General features: G+C 44.8%; 1 protein-coding gene across 1 annotated transcript in view; it reads right to left on the bottom strand.

The window, feature by feature from the left end:
* C1QH1orf87 (chromosome 1q C1orf87 homolog) overlaps positions 1-21,802 on the bottom strand; it is a 333,284-nt gene that overhangs the window by 172,325 nt on the left and 139,157 nt on the right. Inside the window, exon 4 of the mRNA XM_069642765.1 lies at positions 842-985. Within this exon, the coding sequence (XP_069498866.1) occupies positions 842-985 (144 nt within the window). The remainder of the gene's footprint in view (positions 1-841; positions 986-21,802) is intronic.

Genomic DNA, 21,802 nt, shown 5'->3' with positions numbered 1-21,802 from the left:
GGAAAGGTGAGTCTGAGACTCACACCCACACAGTACACAATGTTTGACTAAGGCTTGGCAGGAGAATGAACCAAGGCTACAGAATGTAAGGATCCCACTACAAAGGTGAGTCTGGGACTTGCACCCAAGTTGTACACACACCTGTACCAAAGCTTGGCAGGGGAACAAACCAATCCCAAAGAAAACAAGAATACAGCCGGAAAGGTGAGTCTGGGACTCACACCCACAATCACATAGGAAATTGTATTAAGGCTTGGCAGTCGAGTGAAGAGGCGCCAAGGGTTGCATCACTCCTACTCTTCCCCTGACTCTCCCCCCCCCGTGGCTCCTATGCCCTTGCCAGTGTCATGCACCAGTGATTGATATGTGCCAATGTTTAGCCTTGACATGGTTGTCTGGCTGTGGCCCCAAACCTGTATGTCAGGCTTTGCAGTCCCAGTCCATGGCTTCTGGAGCAGCTTGTCAGTGTGCAACTGCTTGCTGTGTTGCCAGGTGCCTTGGGCTTCATGTGTGGCTGAGGTATCATAGGCCACGAAGAAGGCCATTCAAATAGGCCTGCTTCTTTCATCCCTTCATCCTTTTGCATGCTGTTGGTGGTGGAGTTTTGCAAACTGTGATGGAGGCTCTGTACTCCCACCCTGTCACATGGCTCTCTGGATGCATAAAGGGCTAGAGGGGTGAAAGATTTAGAAGATAAGTGAATGAAGGTTTAAGGGAATATAATAGTGTGAGGATGTATGGATGGATTAATGCGTATGTGTTATATGGACACATATATAACCTAATATGTACAATATACACAACCTTTTAAAAATATTATTTGCTTTGCAATTTTAGATACCTGTAGCTGTGCAGGATGTTGGGCTTTACATCCATTCACGGACTGGGGTGCATCGCAGAGCCGCCTGAAGGTATGAATAAATGAGAATGTTTGATCTCCAGTAGGCGCAGTCAGGCACTGAACATCATCTGGTGCCATAAATACCTTTCAAAATAAAATGAACCAATGAGACAAAAAGAGTAAACCTATGCTATTTCAACTCCTCACATGTATAACTTATTTAGGTAGCTAAACAATGCAAATCAAACTAACCTCACCAGAAATCAAAGGTTTGAATGAGCTAAAATGAGAATCCTTGATTAACACATGTAAGTTCAGCTAGGTTACAATTCCTGTTACACACTACATGATTTCCTGGGATTATTTTTTTAGTTTTCTTTATTATCATTTTGCTCTTCACATCCTAAAATGGTGTTGTCGTTGCAAATCTCCATAGTTACTCACTCAGGTCAGAATGTGTACGAATACCTAAGGGATTTGCAAAGAAGGCAAGTCATGAACCTGTGCTTTACATCTGTGCACTGTGCGAGCAGAGTTTGCAGCTTTTGGGAGACATCAGGATACATCTCTGGGAGGAACTAGCATGGATTCTGGTCCCTGCCCGACCGCCTGACGACACCTTGTGAGTTCTGACTGGCGATGGTAGGCGGGTTAATTTTGTCCTGAGGCTGCATTACCTGTATGAGAGGAGTTTAAGGCTTATGGGAGACAGCAGGGTATACCTGTGAGAATAAAGCAGGGATTCTGGCCCGACATGCTCCCGAAAAACGCCTTGCACTGGACCCAACAAATAATTCCCTAATGGGCAAAGATCCCTGACTGCCACTAGGGACAACACCAGAGCATATTAGACTGAGGTTTAAGGCATTGCTAAGCCTGACAACAAACATACTAAGGAAGGTAAAATGGTCACCTCATGTCTTAAAATGTCCAGCAGACCTAACCATGAACCAAATTCTCTTGTACCCATAACCCTCAGGAAGTAGCTTATGGTAATGAGTGGGGTTTCCAGACTGCCCCTCTACCTCATCTGCCAAGTCACAAATCCTTTCCTTGTTGTAAATGTTTTGTTGTAAACAGTGTCAGTTTATCTGTGAGAGAGTTAAAGGGAGACACACAGAGAAAAAGAAAGACAGAGAAAGAGTGGGAGTGAGAGAAAGAGAAAACAAGAGAGTGAAAGCTTGACAGTGCAATGTGAGATAGTGAAAATGGACCTGTCTGCAAGAGGCCAGAAGTGGAAGTGCAGGGTTGCAGGTTGTTTTGCCTTTTGAGGCTTATTTGTCTCATCCCCTGACTAACCGCCTCCCCTTAAGATCTTCTATCACCTTACACTATACACACAAAATCCCCACAGAGAGCTGCCACAGGCCTAGCTGTTAGCACACCATTACTAAGCTCTCCTCTTTAACTCCATCATATCACTTTTTGGGCTCTTCCTTACGGATAACATACTCCACCAAACCCAGTGAAAGCAGATCGGCCCACAGGAACCAGTTACTTCTGACCTGCATCCATCAACACCACACATTTTGCATCTGCCTTTCCCACAGTCCCACGAATAACTCAATCTCTTTTGCCTTAGGGAGACACATGCAGCATGGCCACCAAAAGTGGCAGAAGGGAACTATGCAAGTCTACATTACATTACACTACAAAAAGCTCCTCCTGAAAAGGGAAACCGTGGAAGTAGTCCTAGAATTGCTTTCCCCGGTCTACTTAACACAAATCTTATATACCAACAATGTTTTACTTTCAGAATTATTCACCTGATATTATTTAACAATAATATTGCACTTACTGGTATGCAGTGGTGCCGTTTGACAATAATGTTGCATTATGTTCAGATGGGGACACAGATAAAATCTGTTATCCGTCAATCAGTTTGAAGTTATATATTATTTTGAGCCGTCTTAAGTGAACCACATTTAACCTGCCTTTAGCTTCCTTTGACCCGTCTAGACTGAATACCTGTCATCATGTTGGTTTTATGTATTTTCCTTTGGCATCTGGGGCATGGTTGATCCATTCCAAATAGTTTAGAGCTTACAAATCTCAGGACTCCCAACAGATTTTGAACAACATTTACCAGGTGTCCATTTAACATCCTCCCTCACCAAGTTGTCAAGCAGGCCTGGTGCTTAGAAGATGTGGATTTTAATGTCTTCTCTTCCCTCGTTCCCTTTTGTGTCTCACCCACCTTCACCGTTTACGTGGCTAGCTCTTGGTTCCAGAACAATTGTCATTCGGACGGGCACTTTCAGATGATCCTTCTAGTTTCTGGAAGAGACATATTAAAAAAGGATATCTGGAAATGTAGCCTCCATGCTCCAAAGGCACTCTTGAATACAGCTTGAGTCCATCAAACAATCATGCGCTGACTATCTTCTAGTACCACTCAATCAATTTACTCGACACTGCTTCCACAGAAAGCAATGGGTAGGTGTCACTGACTTTTCCTGATCAGTATTCTGGCTGATCCATTTCCAAAGATGATGCATGAACCATTCCTATAGCCACTTACATACACCCTTTCCCATGATCCCCTCTGTCCCCACTGAACAGTTTGTTCGTTCCACTTCGATTCCTGCTCCTTCTTTACTTATCATCTCCCTTTTACCTATTTCTCTCTTTTCTCCTCAGAACAGATTCTGGTTACCAACGGGCAGTGGCACAAGTCACAATGTACCGGACAAGCTTGGGTACTGTATGACCACCTCTGTGGTGATTGGCATATGTGAGAAGGGTCTGAGCCCGGAGGAGGGAGAGCCAAGGGTGAAAAGTCCTTACCCAACAAGCATATGGTAAGGAACTTTTTGTTTTGTTATTTTGAATAAGTCAGGTCCTCGGAGGCAAGAGACTTTTTGTAGAAAAGAGACTTAACCACTGAAGGTCCCGATACCAGTGAAAGGAACTGTAGCCTCATGCTGAAGACGCCCAAAAGTGTGCTGTGTTCAGGAGTCCTGCCTTGTCCTGTGCTAAAAACGTGGGAAAGGGAGACCCCGGCTACCACATCCTGACTTATTTTGTGAACACTTCTTTCTTTTCTTGTGAAACACTATTCCACACTTTGTTTTTGTATTTAGCTGTAAGGATTGGTAATAGTTTATTTTTAGTCTGTGCCCTTTTATTTGACAAGATGCCACTAGGACTGCCTTATTATTATTTGATGGTCGTAGCTTGCTCTCACGTTAAATTTAGGTTTAGATTAGGTGTTTTCTCAACCCTATTTTACAGTTTAATAAACACCCTTGAACTGTGATCACTTGTATCTAGCTTTACTTTTGACATCATGAGTTCTCTATACATAGTATAACATCTTTTTCGATGTAAAATAAATGGGTAACAGCCTTATGAAAGATGGTGCCGTGAAGAGCAAATATTCAAGCTATGAAGTCTGCAAATGACATATAATTGGACAATTAAATCGGGCCAAGCAAAGAGCAAAGCACAGTTAAAATTATGGATACCATTTTAGGAGTTATTTCAACCTATGATTGCAATCTGGGTGTGCTCAGGCCGGTAGCATCATGGTTTCTAGATACATTTTCACACATCTAGACCCCATCTATTGTGACAGATACAGTAAAAAGGCCTGACCTTCTGATCAGATATGTAGGATTCTTTTCTTCTAGAGAACAGAGCCATGACTCTTGTTCATTCAGGCAATTTACTTGGGAACGGATCAGCCTTTCTTGCCTTCTGGTCCAGAGCTGCCACGTGGTTTACATCATAATGGTCACCTTGGCCTTCTGCCATCTCAAGCTCTTTCTTTACCACCTGTTTGATCACGGTGGACCACCTCCCAGGACTGTTAACGGTTAGTCCGGTTGTCCCCAGATGTTTAGCAGGAATTGTCCAGGTGAATGCAGCCCGAACAATGTGTGCCTAGTATGGGACATGTCTCGGAGGATCCTGTGAGTATAACCACAAATTCAAACCTTTAAGGGTTAGGGCGTGAGACTGGAAAATGAGAACGCACAGTGCCACTAGACATCTAAAGAGGCAGTTCACTACTCCAACTGGACGAAAATGGTAGCAATGTACAGAGCCTTGCAGGCATTCCATACCTCATTCAAGAGTCGCAGCATGCTGATCCATATTGACTAATCATTTGCAATGGCCTGTTGATTTAGACACTCAAGGAAAAGTTCTTGATCCACAGGGACTATGGTATACGAGTTTGGTTGATAGGCAGAACACCTTTTACCTCTTGTTGCTGCATATCTTCTGGGCCAGGAAGAATCTACTGGTGTACCATTTTAGCAGAGTCTTCCTATCCCAAGTGAACAATTGTCTCTATCAACTGGCATTTAATAGGCTGGTTGTCTGGTGGGGTCTTCCTTTATTGGACTTGTTTGCAACCAAGTCCAACTCCCTATTGTCTTTTTGTAGTTCTTTGATTATGGGTTGACCTGTAAAGGTGGTAAATACTCTGATGTCTAGATGGCCAGACATTACCTCATTGCCCAATTTGTAACAGGTGCTGCTGAAGTCAAGAGGGTGGAAGGCAGGGTCATTACGATTGCTCTGTATTAGATCTGAATGCCTTCATCCCCCCTTTATTGCTATAATAAACAATGTCTCTTCACCTCTTTTCATTGCTTTGTTTGTCCTCTCATGGAAACAATCCTCCTTTCAGCTACAATTGACCATCTTTGGACAACAGCCTTGACATGTTATTAACCTCTCTCCGCAGGCTTGGGATATCTCAGGAATTGGAAGACCAAGGTCTAATTCCAATGGACGCACATACCAACGCACAGACCTCACAGTCCGGCCCTACTGTTAAAAGATGGCAGCCCAAATGCTGGATACCCACACTCTGTACAGCGCTTGGCTGCTCTCAAGCATGGCCACGCTTCAAACAATAAAAATACAATTAAAAAAATGGCTGAAGGAGTTCAGTATTCCCACTGTTAAAGAACCGTTAACCTTCTTCCTAACCTCATGTTTGGTCATCCCTTTCCCTGGATATGACGCTTGCTCTGTCACTTGTTCTTCCACGATGTGTTACTTATGATTCTAATCTATTTTGCAGTCACAAGGGATGGCTAGATAAGATTTCTGTGAAGCCTTTGTAGATATTTTTCATATAGGGTCCTCTATAACATGACTTATCTATAGCTTTAAATTACAGCATCATCCTTGCTGTTACTGGTTCTGGCCTTTTCATTTATTTACTGGGGCTTTGAATCAGGCTGCATACATCAATGCTTCAGTGCATTCAAAATGAGAGGTGGATAGGAGGATTAGAGGGGAAGGAATTGAATTCAAGGGGAATGGTTCCATTTTGTAGCCAAAGAAGAAATTGCATTCCTAGTCACAAGACTATACACAGTATGTAGTACATTGCAGCTTTCTCTTGAACAGGGTTGAGAGTGTGTTATGTGTTTTACAGACAGTGATCCAAGTGCACTAGGGCCACAGCCTTGTCCTTTGACAATATGAAACACGTTTGGAATGGTCAGTGGAATATGAGTGAAGGTCTACCAAGAGGCCTGGTTAAACAGGTGATTCAGTAAGGTCTTTCTGAACTTCAGAATGTCCTTTGGTCGGAGGTCTGAGGTGGCCTTATGGGTTTTGCAAATGATCTTTAAGGCTATATTTTGCTCTACCAGGAGCCAATGTAGAGCTTTTAGGGTAGAAGATGTATAGGGCCTCATTACGACCCAGGCGGTAAGGAGTTAACAGCGCCGTAAAAGGTGGGGGCGCCGTTAACCCCTTACCGCCTAATTACGAGGTCCCTTTGCGGGTCCCAACCTTAACGGCTGGTTTTACCATCCGTTAAGGAACGGGCCCGCAAAGGGACCTTGGAGGCAATTACGGTACCGCAATTTGCAGTACCATAATTACCGCCTTCCCCATTCCCATTGAGCCCGATGGGGCAAAAATGGGAATGGGGAAGGGCCAATGGTGAATGGGGAATTACCGCCCGCCAACCTTGTGATTGGGGCGGTAATTCGCCATTCATCATGGTGGGTTCCGGCGTCAACCATGGTACTAATAGCGCCATGGTTAACGCCTGGGTCGTAATGACCCCCATAGTCTTGTTGTTTATCCCCATGACCAATCGGGATGCTTAGTTTAGAATGAGTTGCAATTGTTAAGTCATTTTCTTTATATTACCAAGGTAGATGATGTAATAATAGTCTAAGCGGGAAAGGACCAAGATGCATTTTGCAGAGGCAGTCAGATGTGGCAAAACTGTATTTAGTATATGGAAATGGAAGTTAGATTTTTTCAACACCATGTTGACCTGTGTCATGAAGGAGAGGTCTTAGTCGAAGATGACCCATGGGTTTAAAGCATGGCTTGAAGGGGAGGACTGAAGGAGGGAAGCCATGCAAACAGAAATATGTTTATCACAGGTGCACCAAAGGGTATGCATTTTGTGTGCCTTTGTTGTGTGACTTTGTTGTAGAGGTCTTTGGTTTCTTTCACTTTAGGATATTGTTGGACGTTGTTTATTTACTGTGTTGTACTGGGGACGCTGGTGCTGGTTCAGTTTAGGCATTGTGATGCCATCTAGAATGTACATATTGTATACATTGTAGAATCCTGAAGCTGTTGCACATTTAAAGTATGCAGGCAGCTTAAGGGGGGCCTCGTAAAGAGAATCCATAATAGGAAAACTCACAATGTCTGGTGTGTCTTCCACCTCACAAGTGGTGTTTAGCTGGACAGGCCTCCCTGCCCTGCTGGTTTGATGGTGCTGGGCAGACACGACCATCGCCGCAAGGGCATGTGGTGGACGGAGCCGAGAGAAGCAACCAGATCGACATGGTATGTGCGTGCCCAGGCGGAGTGGTGAGAGCTGAATGGGGACTCACAGCGGTGGCCACCTCTGAGTGCCTGTGGCAGGGAATTGTGGCATGCTCTACTTCATGGTTTCCCCGTTGGAGTAAAGGACCATGCGACGTTGGAGTTGTCCATACAGCTAGATGGGATTTCGGGGATGTACGCCCAGTATGCGACAGGTGCTCACTAACTTTGGAAGAGGACGCAGCTCGAGGGAGACAGTGCCTTGCGTGCCTGGCCAATGGACTTGGATTGAGAGGAGCACTGGTGAGTGGGGACTAGTTTAAATTGTTCTGGGTGGAGGGCCACGTATGGTCCTTACGCACATTCAAAGCAACTGAACAGTACTTGTGATGGCGATGAGTGCACTACCTCCCCAGTCTTTGCCCACCCCGGAAGAACCAGTAATTAAGTGGGATTTGTGGAAGAAGGACTTCCAGGATAACGTGTTGGTCATGCATAGTCCCACTTTCAGTTTAAGAGTGCTGTAGAGTTCTTTTGATCCAGTTTGTGCTTTGAGGTGAGGTGCATTTTGAAGATTTTACCCAAATTAACCCCTCTAGGTGGTGCCTCTAACGAAGGGGAGGAGGTTCCCAATGTATATGAAACCATTATTAAAAATATGGACAGACATTGGGAAAAGAAAACTCAGCATAATATTTTAGAGATACTATTTTGGCACTAGGGACCAGAACCAGGGAGAATCCGTTGAAAACGTTATTATCGCACTGAGGGAACTGGCCAATAGGTGCAACTTTGGTGCCTCACATAAGTAGAGGTTGAGAGACCAGTTCATGCTAAAGGTTAGAGAAAATATGATTCGGGAAGAGATCTGGGCTAAGGGAGATCCTAGTCTAGATTAAGTTTTGAACAAACAGAATCGAACACACGATGGCTTGCGTTAAGGAACTTGAGAAGAAAGAGATTAAATAACAAAGTGGGAATGGAGTGAACAATGTGGGTGCCAGTAGAAGGGAGGCACACACAAGAATCCCATGGGCGCTATGATGTGATATGATATGGCATTTATAACGCACCTATACACAAGTGTTTCAAGGCGCGACGAGGCAAGGGAGGGGGAACAGAGGGAAGACAGAGACAACGATCTTACTAGGCCACGTGATAATGAGATCGAGCAAGTACAGGGGAAGTGGGGAAGGGAAAAGTGCAAGGGGGACGGGGGTGGGCCAGTGCAGTACATAGGATAAACAATAAAATAAATAAAACCAATAAATAAGAAGTAAGGTAGCTAGTGGCAAGTGCAAGGGTAAGTGCAGACATCAGGTGTCAAGTGCTGGTAGGGGGCTGTAGGGATACAGAAACAGCCCCCAAGTACAGGGGTTGCCAGGGGGGCAGTGCAGGTGTGCAACTGATGGGGGGGGGCCTGGGCCCGAGAACAGGGTAGCCAGGTGACCAGTGCAAGTCTAAGGTGAAAAACCACTCACGCTCCACGCTTGTCCATGTGTTGGCTGTTCCTGTTAACCTACTACCAGACAATAAACTGGAATACTAATCAGTTGAAGACTTTGAGATACTTTAAATCTGGACTATTATCGCAACCTGTATTGGCCAAGCAGGAGTGCAAGTGGTTTTTCACCTTAGACTAGTATATGTAGTGGTATCAGGGTTAACCACATACTACTCACCATGCAGCTGGCACACAATACTTTTTTCTCCCCAGCGCAATAGGACACAGTTAATTTCTGCTTCAGGTGACCAGTGCAGTTGCAGTTTCAGCCAGGAGTTCAGCAGGGGAGAGGAGGAGAGAAAGCAGAAGCAAAGAGGAAGGTCTTGAGGTGCTTTCGGAACTGGAGATGGTTCTCCTCAAGTGTCAGAGAGGCAGGGAGGCTGTTCCAGAGGGAGGCCCCAGCAGAAGAAAGATATCTACCACCAACTCATTGCTTGGAGAAGCGACTGACCCTGAGGGAGTTGGAGGCGGATGAGCGAAGAGCTCGAGAAGGAAGATATTCAGGAAGAGAGAGTTGAAGAACTATTAAGAAACTTATCAAGATTTGGGAGAATTCTAGGCCTGAAGACCAGGAAGGTGCCGAGGATAGGTTTTGGCTAGGAGCAAGAGTTAATAAATGATTTCTCTGTGGGAGCACATTCCATTTTGCAAATTCTGGAGATTGCGATGGCCTCAATGCTGTAGATGTAGGAAGAAAGGGCACTATGCACAATGTTGTCAGAATTTCTTGCGCAGGGGTGTGAAAGAAATTACGGTGGTACAGGAGTATGACTGTCTGGAGGAAATAGCAAGGGAGGAGTGTGAGGATGCCAGTTTGTGGTTGGGTGAGGATGGTGCCAGTGTGAGGGATGACAAGCCACTTGCTAATGTGCCAATAGATGGTAGAACAGTACACATGGCCATTGACTCTGGGCCAATTATACTATTATTGACAATGACTTGTGGGGAAATAATTTCAGAGTATACATTTGAATTCACCAAGTATTACAGCTAGTGCCTATGGTGGCACGCAAACATTGAAATTATAGGATGGTTCCAAGCTACATTAGAGTGCCATATGACAGGAAACTGAAGGGAAAGTCTACATGTCCAAGAAGGTTGGCATCCTTCTTGGATTGTATGAGCAGAGTACCATGGGCATAGTAATCAATACCAGCATACTTGGCCACATCTCCACTTAATCAGAATGTGGGCAAGCCAGAAGATAGGTTTGAGGAAGTGTTCGGTGACAACATAGGATGCCTGAGGGTGTTCTGTCATCAAATTAGACTAAAGAGTGATGCCATACCTTCAGCAGCAAAAGACACATATGTACCCATAGCACTGAGGAGGTATGTTTTGTTGGAAATCAAGAGGTGAGAACGAGAGGGAATCATTGAGGCAATAGAAGCTTCAGCGTGGATTTCCCCAGTGGTGGTGGTCAGAAAAAGCAATGTGAACATTAGACTCTTTGTGGATCTTCAAGGCCTCAACAAATGTGTGGTAGTAGATGGATTTCCTCTCCCCAACATAGGAGAGTTAGTTAGCATGACAGTGGGTGCCACAGATTTTAGCACGTTGGATCTAGCTTCAGCGTACCATGAGGTTTCACTCCCATCAGAGTCCAGAGATTACACTACATTTGTCACTCTTGAGGGCAGGTTCAGGTTTAAGTGCAAGCCGTTTGGCCTTGTTTCAGCTGTGGCGTTCATTCAACAAGCTATGCATGCAGTCTTGGGAGGGGTTCATGGTGTATTGTATTTTCAAGACAACATTTTGATAACAGGAAAAACAGTAGAGGAACATGACTGCAGGTTGATTGAGGTCTTAAAGAGACTCAGTAGGGTGGGAATCTCCCTACAAAAATGTAAGTGTTGGTTCAGGGTAACAGGAATTGACTACCTAGGACATAAATTGAGTGGGAAAGGTGTTGTACCCAAAGAAAGTTTGGTGTCCACTATAGTAGGTATCGAACCTCATAAGAATAAACATGGGGTGATATCATTTTTAGGCATATTAGAATATTACACAAAATGTGTAAGGAATGTTGCAGATCATTGTAGTAATGTAAGGAAACTTTGCAAGAAAGATGTCATGTTTTTCTAGTCTCCAGAGTGCAATAAGGAATTAAGTGAAATAAAAGGCTATTGTTAGAGAGGATGCTGCCCTTTGCATCCAGAGTACTTAACAGGGCAGAAGCTAGATATTCTGTGATCTTGAAGGAGGCTTTGTGCATGATTTGGACAATAAATACATTCAAAGTGTTTTTGTGGGACAGAGATTTCATAGTTTTCAGTCATCACATACCACGGGTCAGTATTTTTACATTTAAGGGTCTGCATGGTGTGTCTCACAGGATAATCAAATGGATTACCTCTCTTCAAGAGTATCGGCTTGTGGTGGAGTATATTCCTAAGAGGAAGAACGTATTAGCTACTTTTGTATCTAGGGCACAAAATAATTGCCTGTGTAGTGAAAGTGAAGTGGAAGTGAGTCGAAGTAGAGGAAGAAGAAACTATGGACTGTGAAGTTTTTCTAGTCTGTAGTGGAGCTATCAACGAACAAAATTGAAGAGACACAGAGAAGGAGGATGTGGTTCTGACCAAAGTGAAGAGCATTGTGTTGGACAATTGGGCCAATTGGTTCAGTGAGGATGATTTAAGGGTTTATCACAGGGTGAGGGATGACTTGCGTGCTGAAGGAAGTCAAGTATTCAGGCCCGGGCATTTTATTCTGCCCCAAGGGATTAGAGGCAAATGACTAGAGGCAGCACATGAAGACCATCTAGGCATAACAAAAACTATAGGACACTTGAGGCCAAACTACTGGTGGCCAGGCCTACATGGGTAGGTATTTGAGTTGGTGAGACATTGTAGTGTGAGCTATGAAGCTGACAAAGGTCAGAAAGGTTATGTCCAACCATTAAAGCCAATAGAGATGCCAGTGATGCTGTAGGAGTATGCAGCTATGGACATCTTAGGTCCAATTGTGGGGGTAGAGGTAGAAAGAAATATATAATTGTGCTTGTGGACTCAAAGTGGGTAAAGGTGAATGTGGTGCTGGAAGCAGACTCTAGGGCAGTGGTAGCATTCCTGGATCAGGTTTTTCAGAGGGAAGTTTTCCCAGAAAGCTCCTCACGGACAATGATGTGCAGTTCACTTCTCATATCATGAAGTATTTTTTTGCGGGAACTGTAGTGGTACATCACAGGGCAGCTGTATTCCATCCCATGACTAATGGGACTGTCGAGTGGTTTAACCACACTCTCATGAAAGGCGTCCACATGGCAGTGTGGGAAGGGAAAGATTGGGAGGAGCATGTGGGGAATAGAGTTTATGCGTACAGGTATGTTCCGCATGCCACCACAGGTATGGTGCCTTTTAAAGTGTTGAGAAAGAAGGAAGGCGAGCATATCGGTGTGTCCAGCATGGTTGGGAAGAACACATTTTGTGGAGTGGGATGAATGTGCCTTCACGGAGAGGGTCAGAAGTAAGGGTGAAGAGATTAAGGAAAGATTTGACTGAATCAATGGAGCAAGACTCATTGTGCCAAGGGGGCAGAGCAAATTTGAGGGACCGTCACAAGTAAGGGAGGCGTTGAGTGACGCAGTTGTGCTGGAGGATGTGACAATATGGAACAAAAGGAGGGTAGCAGTGAAGGGTAACAGGGGTAGGAGGGGATTTTGCTTTTAAAAAGGGGGTGTGTGTTATGTGTGCCTTTGTTGTGTGACTTAATTGTAGAGGTGTTGGTTTCCTTCACTTTATATTGTTTGAAGTTGTTTATTTACTTTTGTATTGTACTGGATACACTGGCGTAAGTTCGGTTTATGCATTGTGATGCCATTTAGAATGTACATATTGGAGAGCCCTCTGAAGCTGTTGCACATTAGAAGGAGGTGGCAGCAACAGTGAGAATTCTGTGCAGACTTAGGGTTTCCTCTTAAGTACCTGGTTGCAGGAGGTTTGATTTCAATGCCTATTGGCATGTGGACGGATGCATAGAATTCTTTGGTACATCCACTCACAAATCTATGATAGTACAATACTTTTCACTTCTATAAACTGCACGAAACTGAAATCAAACGGAACTCGTCATTTCAATATAATTGGTTTGCAACAAACACGTGTTACTAATGGCACTACACATAGGTTTTGAATGTTTCACCATAAAATCTAATTTGAAGTATCAAGAGCCCTGACGAAGAGCCCTTTGGCTTGAAACACGTGTTGGCCCGATTTTGGCTCACTATCTCTACATGAATCTGTTTATCATTTATAAATCTTTTTTGTAAATTATTTTTATTGGCATTTTGCATTAAGAAGAAACGGTACCCCCCTTCACCCAACCACAGATTTCACCCTCCCTGCCCTCCCTTTTCCCCACTGTGCACGGCTTAAATCATAACATTGACCATAATATCCTTGACAACTATTAGAACACAATCACGCAATTCCCAAAATTCGAAGTGTCCACGGGCAATACCTAACTTTGCGGTCTTCATGCAAAAAGCCCAGGAACACATTCCAGTCTTTGGAGAAGTTGGAGTGGTCCCCCTGTATAGCGTACGTTACCCAATTCAAAGCCAAAAAGTTCCAAACCTTGGCGAACCATTCGACTATATGGGGAGGTTCTTTCGATTCAATATTTGTTTTGGGCTTTGTCATAGCTGCTCTTCTATTACTACCAAAAGAAATGATCTCCAAGTCCTGGGTTCCTGAAGACAAAACATCTCAACCATACCTTTATTAAACTGCCCCCAATATTGCGTCAACCCAGGGCAGCTCCACCATATGTGCTTCCAATCTCCCACCATTCCGCATTCCCTCAAGCATAAGTCAGAGATAGAGGATTTCATTTTCTTCACACAAACAGGCGTAAAGTGCCACTGCACCATTAATTTGTACCAAAATTCTCTAATTTGAAGTGACCTGGTGAGCCTGGGTATGTTATGCCATAACGTCTTCCAGTCTTCTTCTGGTACCACCTCCCCCAATGTAAAATGCCAGCGTGGTTTATACCTTTTCAAAGACTCTGGGTGACCTCAACTAGCAATTTATATAGATTTGATATGAGAGCCTTATTTCCCGGGCTAGATGTCACATATTTTTCAAAAGGTGTCAGATCTCTTATAGCCGCCTCCCTTACTGGTGTGACAAGAATTCAATGTCTCACCTGGAAATATTGGAAGCAACTAGTTTCACACAGAGCAAGTTCCTGTTTACATTGCTTAAAAGACTTGGGGGGGGGGTTAATCCCCTGAAACATGTCTCTCACTCTTGCACACCCTGCTCTCTTCCATTCCCTAAAGGTATTAGGTTTGTGTCCTGGGGTGAATTGGGGATTAGAAAATAGCGGTGTAAGGGGGAGGGGAACGTAATTAGTTGATATTTTTTAATTGCTAAATCCCAAACCTCCTCTACCAGATTTGTTATCACACTTGCATGCTAATTCAGTGGTCATTCCTGCTTAGGCAGCCACAGATTGTCCCCCAACTTAGGGCCTCCCAGTGCCCTCTCCACCTGCGCCCATCTTTTCCCTGAATCTGCTGAGCACCAGTCTTTGAGGACTCTTTTTTGAGCTAGTATTTCTTAACATTCGGGAGACCCAAACCACCTGTCTGTAGGAGACATTAACGTACTAAGCGCTAACCGTGGGGTTTTACCGTTCCATATAAATACAGAGGACACTTGGAACATGTATAGGATCTTCAGGAGATCATTTATAAATCTTAATTGAAATCAAGCCTATGCATGGACATTTCTCGTGACAATATATGGTCAAACCCATCATGAATATGGTATTAGGGGAGTACATATAGAAAACCCTGGTAAATGTGTTGTTTTATCTTCTTAATTTAAACCTGCTTTTAAGGCCACAGCACATAACATAACACATTTATCCCACAACACATTGGCCTTGAGGCATTACTATGATAACCTAATCCCTGACAGCTTTACCATTATAATGTATTTATTTCTAATCATTTTCTACTATTGTTTTCACATACACTTTCACACCACTATGCCCCGCAGCCCTCATACATACTCTGAACTAGCCGTATCGACATAGGAAGAGTCAATAAAATTAATGTCCAATGCTGTTGGGTTACCACAGTATTCTTGTACCCCCCCAAAAAGAACTACGTTGTCCCTAAAAAAAACAAAAGCCAAAACAGCACAGTTTTCCAGACCATTGTATGCCACTCTACATGGCTCATGCACCCGAAATACTCAAGCGGTAATTGGCCCCCTGCATGGCCTGTATATTCAGTGATGTTTACCCTTCGTTGCAGTTCTATCCATTACACCAGATCCAGATCCATTACTTGAGCAGCATCTGTAAGGTTGCAGGAGGAGGAAACTGACACACAGGTTGCATGTTGGTGACATAGACCTTTATTCATACAATAAAGAGAAAACCTACCTCTCCCTAGCTCTAAGAGAGGTTTCTCTATCTCAACTAAAAATGTGAAGGGTTCGTTCAGGATGCCTGTGCCAATGACAAGTCCACTGTCCTGTGTCAAAAACCTGTTTATGTCCCTTACACTTTTAACTAAACTAAAGTTGTAGTGGATCTTCTTGGTCCAGAAGAATGGCTCCCTTCCTCTGGACAGTAGCTCATAGTTCCAAATGTTAGGTGGGATCTTGACCTGAATGAATGACTCTCTTCCCCAGGTCCCACTCCCTTTCCAAGGTACAAAACAAAGTTACAGGTTGTCATTCAATAAAGTAGTAAAGTTCTCAGTTCCAAATCAAAAGGTCAATTTCCAGTTCCAATGTGAATATTCTTTATTACTGTGATGAATCCGAGGGTATTGTCACTGCTTCCATGGGGAAAGCACACTCTCATGAGGCTAGGGCGGTGAGGGCACTACGTGATGGTCCCCCTAAGGAGGTGGGGGGATAGAGGGTGGTGGTGCTCAGCGGGAAGATCTCGAGGGGAGGGAAAACCCAAATGGGCCCAGTGACGATGGACCTGGGAGAACACAATATTCACTTACCCATCTGGTGTCCCCACTCTCCTTATCCCCCACTCGGGACCCTCTGGTCCCCCATACCTCTATAGGTTATTGAGGAGTAGAAAGTCTCTTTGATAATACTGGGATGAGGAGAGGGAGACTTACCCAAGCTTAATACAAAATACCACTGAGACGAAGAAGATGGAACAAGGAGGCAAAACACTGCCGCAGAGCCAACACACACTGAACAGTTATCAAGGGGCAGCCCCAATCTTAAAAAGGGAAAAAGGACTCAATGGACCATCAAGCCAGGCTCGGAGGAGCAAGGAATGAGACGATCATTCCGTGGCAGGGGACCCAAAGGCTGGAAGCCGGGACGCGGACACACATAACTATCCAAAAGGTTCAAGCTAGGTGGACCTGGCCGGTGGCAGAGAGTAAGGAAGCCAGACCGTCGAAAGCAGACCAAAAATCAGAATGAGAGCAGCCGGAGATGTGAGGAACAGCCTGGAGAGAACACAGAGTGTGGAAGCAGCAGAGAAGCTCTGCTACACCTCCAGAAGAGACTGGAGACTGCCCGAGACTTCTCAAGGGGAGGGAAAGGGACATACCGGTTTTTGGGGCACTAAAGGATAATTTAAAAAGCCTTGTGAATATATCCCAAAGAGCACAAGGGGATAAAAAGAGGAATTATACAATTTGGTATGAACTTTATAAACCACATAAATAGTCCCAAACAGCAAAAAGGGATAAAAGTGGAATTATACAATTTGAAACAAACTTTGTAAACCAGATAAACACATCCCGAAGAGCACAAGGGGATAACAGAAGAATTATAAAAGCTGATAAAAACGTTGGGAATAAATATATGTGGGATAGTACTGGGCAGGGATCTATGTGATCACTGCGCCGCCCGCAACTGTGACGCCGAAAAATGCCTACGGCAGTTACGGCGCAGCGGTCATATGGATCACTGTGCCTCCTCCCACCCCCCCAATCCCAACACAAACACACTTACCTTTAGGGCGGCACACTTCTGCGTGTGCTGCCCGCACTCTGCGATCCCTGCAGTGTCAGCTCCTCCCACTAATGTAGGTTGGAGCTGATGCCGCAGGGTGCTTTGCATTGTTTTATTTTTTATTTTTCACATTTTTTTAACGTGTCCCCCCCTTTCCAAAATGGTAAGCGGGAGACACCCCTGCAACCCCAGACCCCCATTACTGCACCCAGGAAGAGCGGGGGACACCCCCGCAACCCCTGCTCTGCTTGGGCGCAGTAAATGTCACCCTCATTTTGTGCGCCTCCAAAGTTGCAGTGACTGTGGGGGCGCAGAAATGATGGCGACATTTTTGTACGATACCCTGGGCAGGAGTGTATACCAGGTTTGTCCAAGTGGACACTAGATAAAGCAGGGATGTGGCTCCCACAGAAGAACAGGGTCTGGGACCCATATGAAAATGGGGAAGTCCTGCCAGTGTGCAGCAGGGTCTAGGGCTTAAATGGAAACAGGCAAGGCCCATCAGTAAAGTATTTAAGGGTCGAAGACCCACATCAGTGCACAGATGCCTAGTGGGCTGGAGCCCAGAAGCAGTCGGGAAGTCCCTGAGAAGGTATAAAAAGATAAAACAGGAAACCAGCAACAGAGCAAACATCTTTTGAACACAAAGCTATGAAATGAAGTCTGGCAGGTTAGTAAACCAGACTGGATACACCATTGGCTAATTCTACGGTCGGGTCTGGCAGGTTAGAGCACCAGACTTGATAAACCATTTGGGAAGTCTACGGTCGGGTCTGGCAGGTTAGTGAACCAGACATGATAAAAGACTGGAAAAGTACATTTTTGTTTCAAAGACAGAGGAAGGTTCCCTCCAGAAGAGGGGAGAACTGTGTTTTGTTTATAAATGGAAACAAAAACCAAGATTGAGGTTCCTCTTAGGAGATTGAGGAACTGTGTTTTCTTTAAGTTGGTCTGAACATTCAAGTAGTGAGCATTTAACTACATATTCGTTCACAAAAACTTTGCCTTGGATTCTACATCCAGAATGAGAGGGGCCTCCTTCTGGATTAATGAGGCATCCAGTTTTCTTTAGTTAGTTTGAAAGTGTAAGGGATGGAAATAGGTTCAGCCACAGGATGGTGGACATTTTACTGTATGGACATCCTGACTGGGTCCTTAGTATTTGTGTTGAGGTAGGGCAACCCCTCATAGTAAGTAGGGCAAGATGGGCTTTTCTTTTTCTTTTTATGTTATAAATTAAAGTCTGTGCCAACCAATATGCTACCTCTGTGTCATACTTGTACATCTGCACTCTTACATTACCCATAGTTGTTTCTTCACTGTTGGGTTCCTTCTCCAGGTATCTTGCTTTGTATTTTCCACAAGCAAAGCGAGGGGGAATGACTCCCTTCCCCTGGACTGTCTTTTCACTTTGCTTCATAATTTCACAATGCCAGGGGAATGACTCCCTTCCCCTGGCCTTCCTTGGCTTTATTCTCACACTCTCTCAGCTTTTACTTTCGCAGTTCACACCAGGGGGAATGACTCCCTTCTCCAGGCCTTTTCCCAGGCTCACATCACAACACCAGGGGGAATGTCTTCCTTCCCCAGGGCTTTTCTCAGACTTACTTCACAGTTCACAATACAGGGGGAATGACTCCCTTCCCCTGGCCTCTTTCTCTTACTCTGATTAACTTCTCCCCAACACTGACTTGGCTTACAGCCTTGTGGGTGTGGGTTACAGACTCGTTGGATTCTCTGCTGGTAGTGTCGCAGACTTGGTTCATTAATTTTCCAGGTACTGCAACTATGAAGATGACTCATGAACTTTCCATCTTGTGGGCATGGGTCCTAGACCTGTATTGCTTCCTATATTACTTCCCGCAGTCTTTTTTCTCCAGGCTATTTTCTCTGCCCTTCTACCAAGGATATCTTATCTGGAGCACTAGCCTATATACGGTCTCCACCCGCCGGCCCGTGTATGCCCTTACCTTCACGTAGCATTGCTGTAAACTCTGCTGGTTCCCTCTGGGCTAATCTACCAACAATGGCCATGCGGTCCCTCTTCCTCCATCCGATAAGTCCGCTGCTTTCCAGTAGGGGGATGGGACTTTCCTCTTCTGACTCTCGAGAGATGCTTCACCTTCTTGTCTCTTGTCCTGGTCCGCCTTGCTTCTCTCCGCTGCACCGCCAACTTGCTTGCAGCTCCTCCAGGGAGTGTTGGATTCCCTTTTCTGTTTTCCCACTTCTATTTTGAATATAACTTGACCAATAGGAATTCGGGAACCACTATAATGTTCACTAGTGGTTGCAGGAGTGCTCTTTGTGTTTTTGCATTCCCTCGTCGTCTCAGTACCTGTCCTATAGTCCTCCCTTGGGTAGACTAGACGCTTCCTTGCCCCAGTACTTATGATTTTGCCTACATTCAGTGACAAGGCAAGGGTGAGGTAGGTGAGGAGGAATGAGTGTAGTATACCCCGTTCTCCCTGGATAGTCGTCCCTGCTTCCACAGGGGAGATCCCTCTCCATAATATCCTCCTGCTGAGTACTACCCCTAGGGGAGCTATCGGGTAGTGGCCTCACCTGTCTGGCCTCATGGGAAGGGTCTCCCCCTTGGGGAATAGTGATGACATCCAGAGTTTCATCACACATCCCTTTTCAGCATTGAGCTTGAAGGAAACCGTTGAGTCGGCAACATCAGCCACAGTGACATCATGACATTGTGATCTGCCCACGTCATCATTCTGATGATGAACGCCGAGCCGTATGGAGCTCCCAGCCGCTCTGTGTACAGGCAAGTTTAGCCGCCATCAGTCCTCCCTGCTGATTTTCTCCTGATTCTTATGTGCTTCCTTCCTCATTGGTACCGCTGTAGGGAGCAGGGATCCCTTGATGCACCAGGGCCTCCAATGGGGCGGAAAGCAGAGTCTTACCTATGTTATATGTATGCATGAATGCACCCTTCTCTCATGCAGCTTGGCCCAGGTCACCAAGGATCGCCTACCAGCCCCAGGTGCATCTCATCTACCACCTACACTAATAAAAGTATCAATGCCTGCAGACCATTTGTATCCTCCTCCAGTTATCTCACCTTAGCTAGGACTGTCGAGTGGTTTAACCACACTCTCATGAAAGGCGTCCGCATGGCAGTGTGGGAAGGGAACGATTGGGAGGAGCATGTGGGGAAGAGAGTTTATGCGTACAGGTATGTTCCGCATGCCACCACAGGTATGGTACCTTTTAAAGTGTTGAGAAAGAAGGAAGGTGAGCATGTCGGTGTGTCCAGCATGGTTGGGAAGAACACATTTTGTGGAGTGGGATGAATGTGCCTTCATGGAGAGGGTCAGAAGTAAGGGTGAAGAGATTAAGGAAAGATTTGACTGAATCAATGGAGCAAGACTCATGAGGGTCGCAGATGGAGAACAAGTATGAGTGCACAAGCCAGGTTTTGTGCCAAGGGGGCAGAGCAAATTTGAGGGACCGTCACAAGTAAGGAAGGCGTTAAGTGACGCAGTTGTGCTGGAGGATGTCCCAATATGGAACAAAAGGAGGATAGCAGTGAAGGGTAACAGGGGTAGGAGGGGATTTTGCTTTCAAAAAGGGGGGGGGGGTGTTATGTGTGCCTTTGTTGTGTGACTTCATTGTAGAGGTGTTTGTTTTCCTTCACTTTATATTGTTTGAAGTTGTTTATTTACTTTTGTATTGTACTGGATACACTGGCGTAGGTTCGGTTTATGCATTGTGATGCCATTTAGAATGTACATATTGGAGAGCCCTCTGAAGCTCATTGCACATTAGAAGGAGGTGGCAGCAACAGTGACAATTCTGTGCAGACGTAGGGTTTCCTCTTAAGTACCTGGTTGCAGGAGGTTTGATTTCAATGCCTGTGGCATGTGGACGGATGCATAGAATTCTCTGGTACATCCACTCACAAATCTATGATAGTACAATACTTTTCACTTCTATAAACTACACGAAACTGAAATCAAATGGAACTCATCATTTCAATATAATTGGTTTGCAACAAAGACATGTTACTAATGGCACTATACATACGTTTTGAATGTTTTACCATAAAATCTAATTTGAAGTATCAAGAGCCCTGACGAAGAGCCCTTTGGCTTGAAACACGTGTTGGCCCGATTTTGGCTCACTATCTCTACATGAATCTGTTTATCATTTATAAATCTTTTTTTAAAATTATTTTTATTGGCATTTTGCATTAAGAAGAAACGGTACCCCCCTCACCCACCCACAGATTTCACCCTCCCTGCCCTCCCTTTTCCCCACTGTGCATGGCTTAAATCATAACATTGACCATAATATCCTTGACAACTATTAGAACACAATCACGCAATTCTCAAAATTCGAAGTGTCCGCGGGCAATACCTAACTTTGCGGTCTTCATGCAAAAAGCCCAGGAACACATTCCAGTCTTTGGAGAAGTTGGAGTGGTCCCCCTGTATAGCGTACGTTACCCATTCCAAAGCCAAAAAGTTCCAAACCTTGGCGAACCATTCGACTATTTGGGGAGGTTCTTTCGATTCAATATTTGTTTTGGGCTTTGTCATAGCTGCTCTTCTATTACTACCAAAAGAAATGATCTCCAAGTCCTGGGTTCCTGAAGACAAAACATCTCAACCATACCTTTATTAAACTGCCCCCAATATTGCGTCAACCCAGGGCAGCTCCACCATATGTGCTTCCAATCTCCCACCATTCCGAATTCACTCGAGCATAAGTCAGGGATAGAGGATTTCA

This window comes from Ambystoma mexicanum, chromosome 1q (assembly GCF_040938575.1).
Source record: "Ambystoma mexicanum isolate Mex_15411 chromosome 1q, UKY_AmexF1_1, whole genome shotgun sequence".
NCBI classification, from domain to species: domain Eukaryota; kingdom Metazoa; phylum Chordata; class Amphibia; order Caudata; family Ambystomatidae; genus Ambystoma; species Ambystoma mexicanum.
This window is presented reverse-complemented; position numbering and strand designations above follow the sequence as displayed.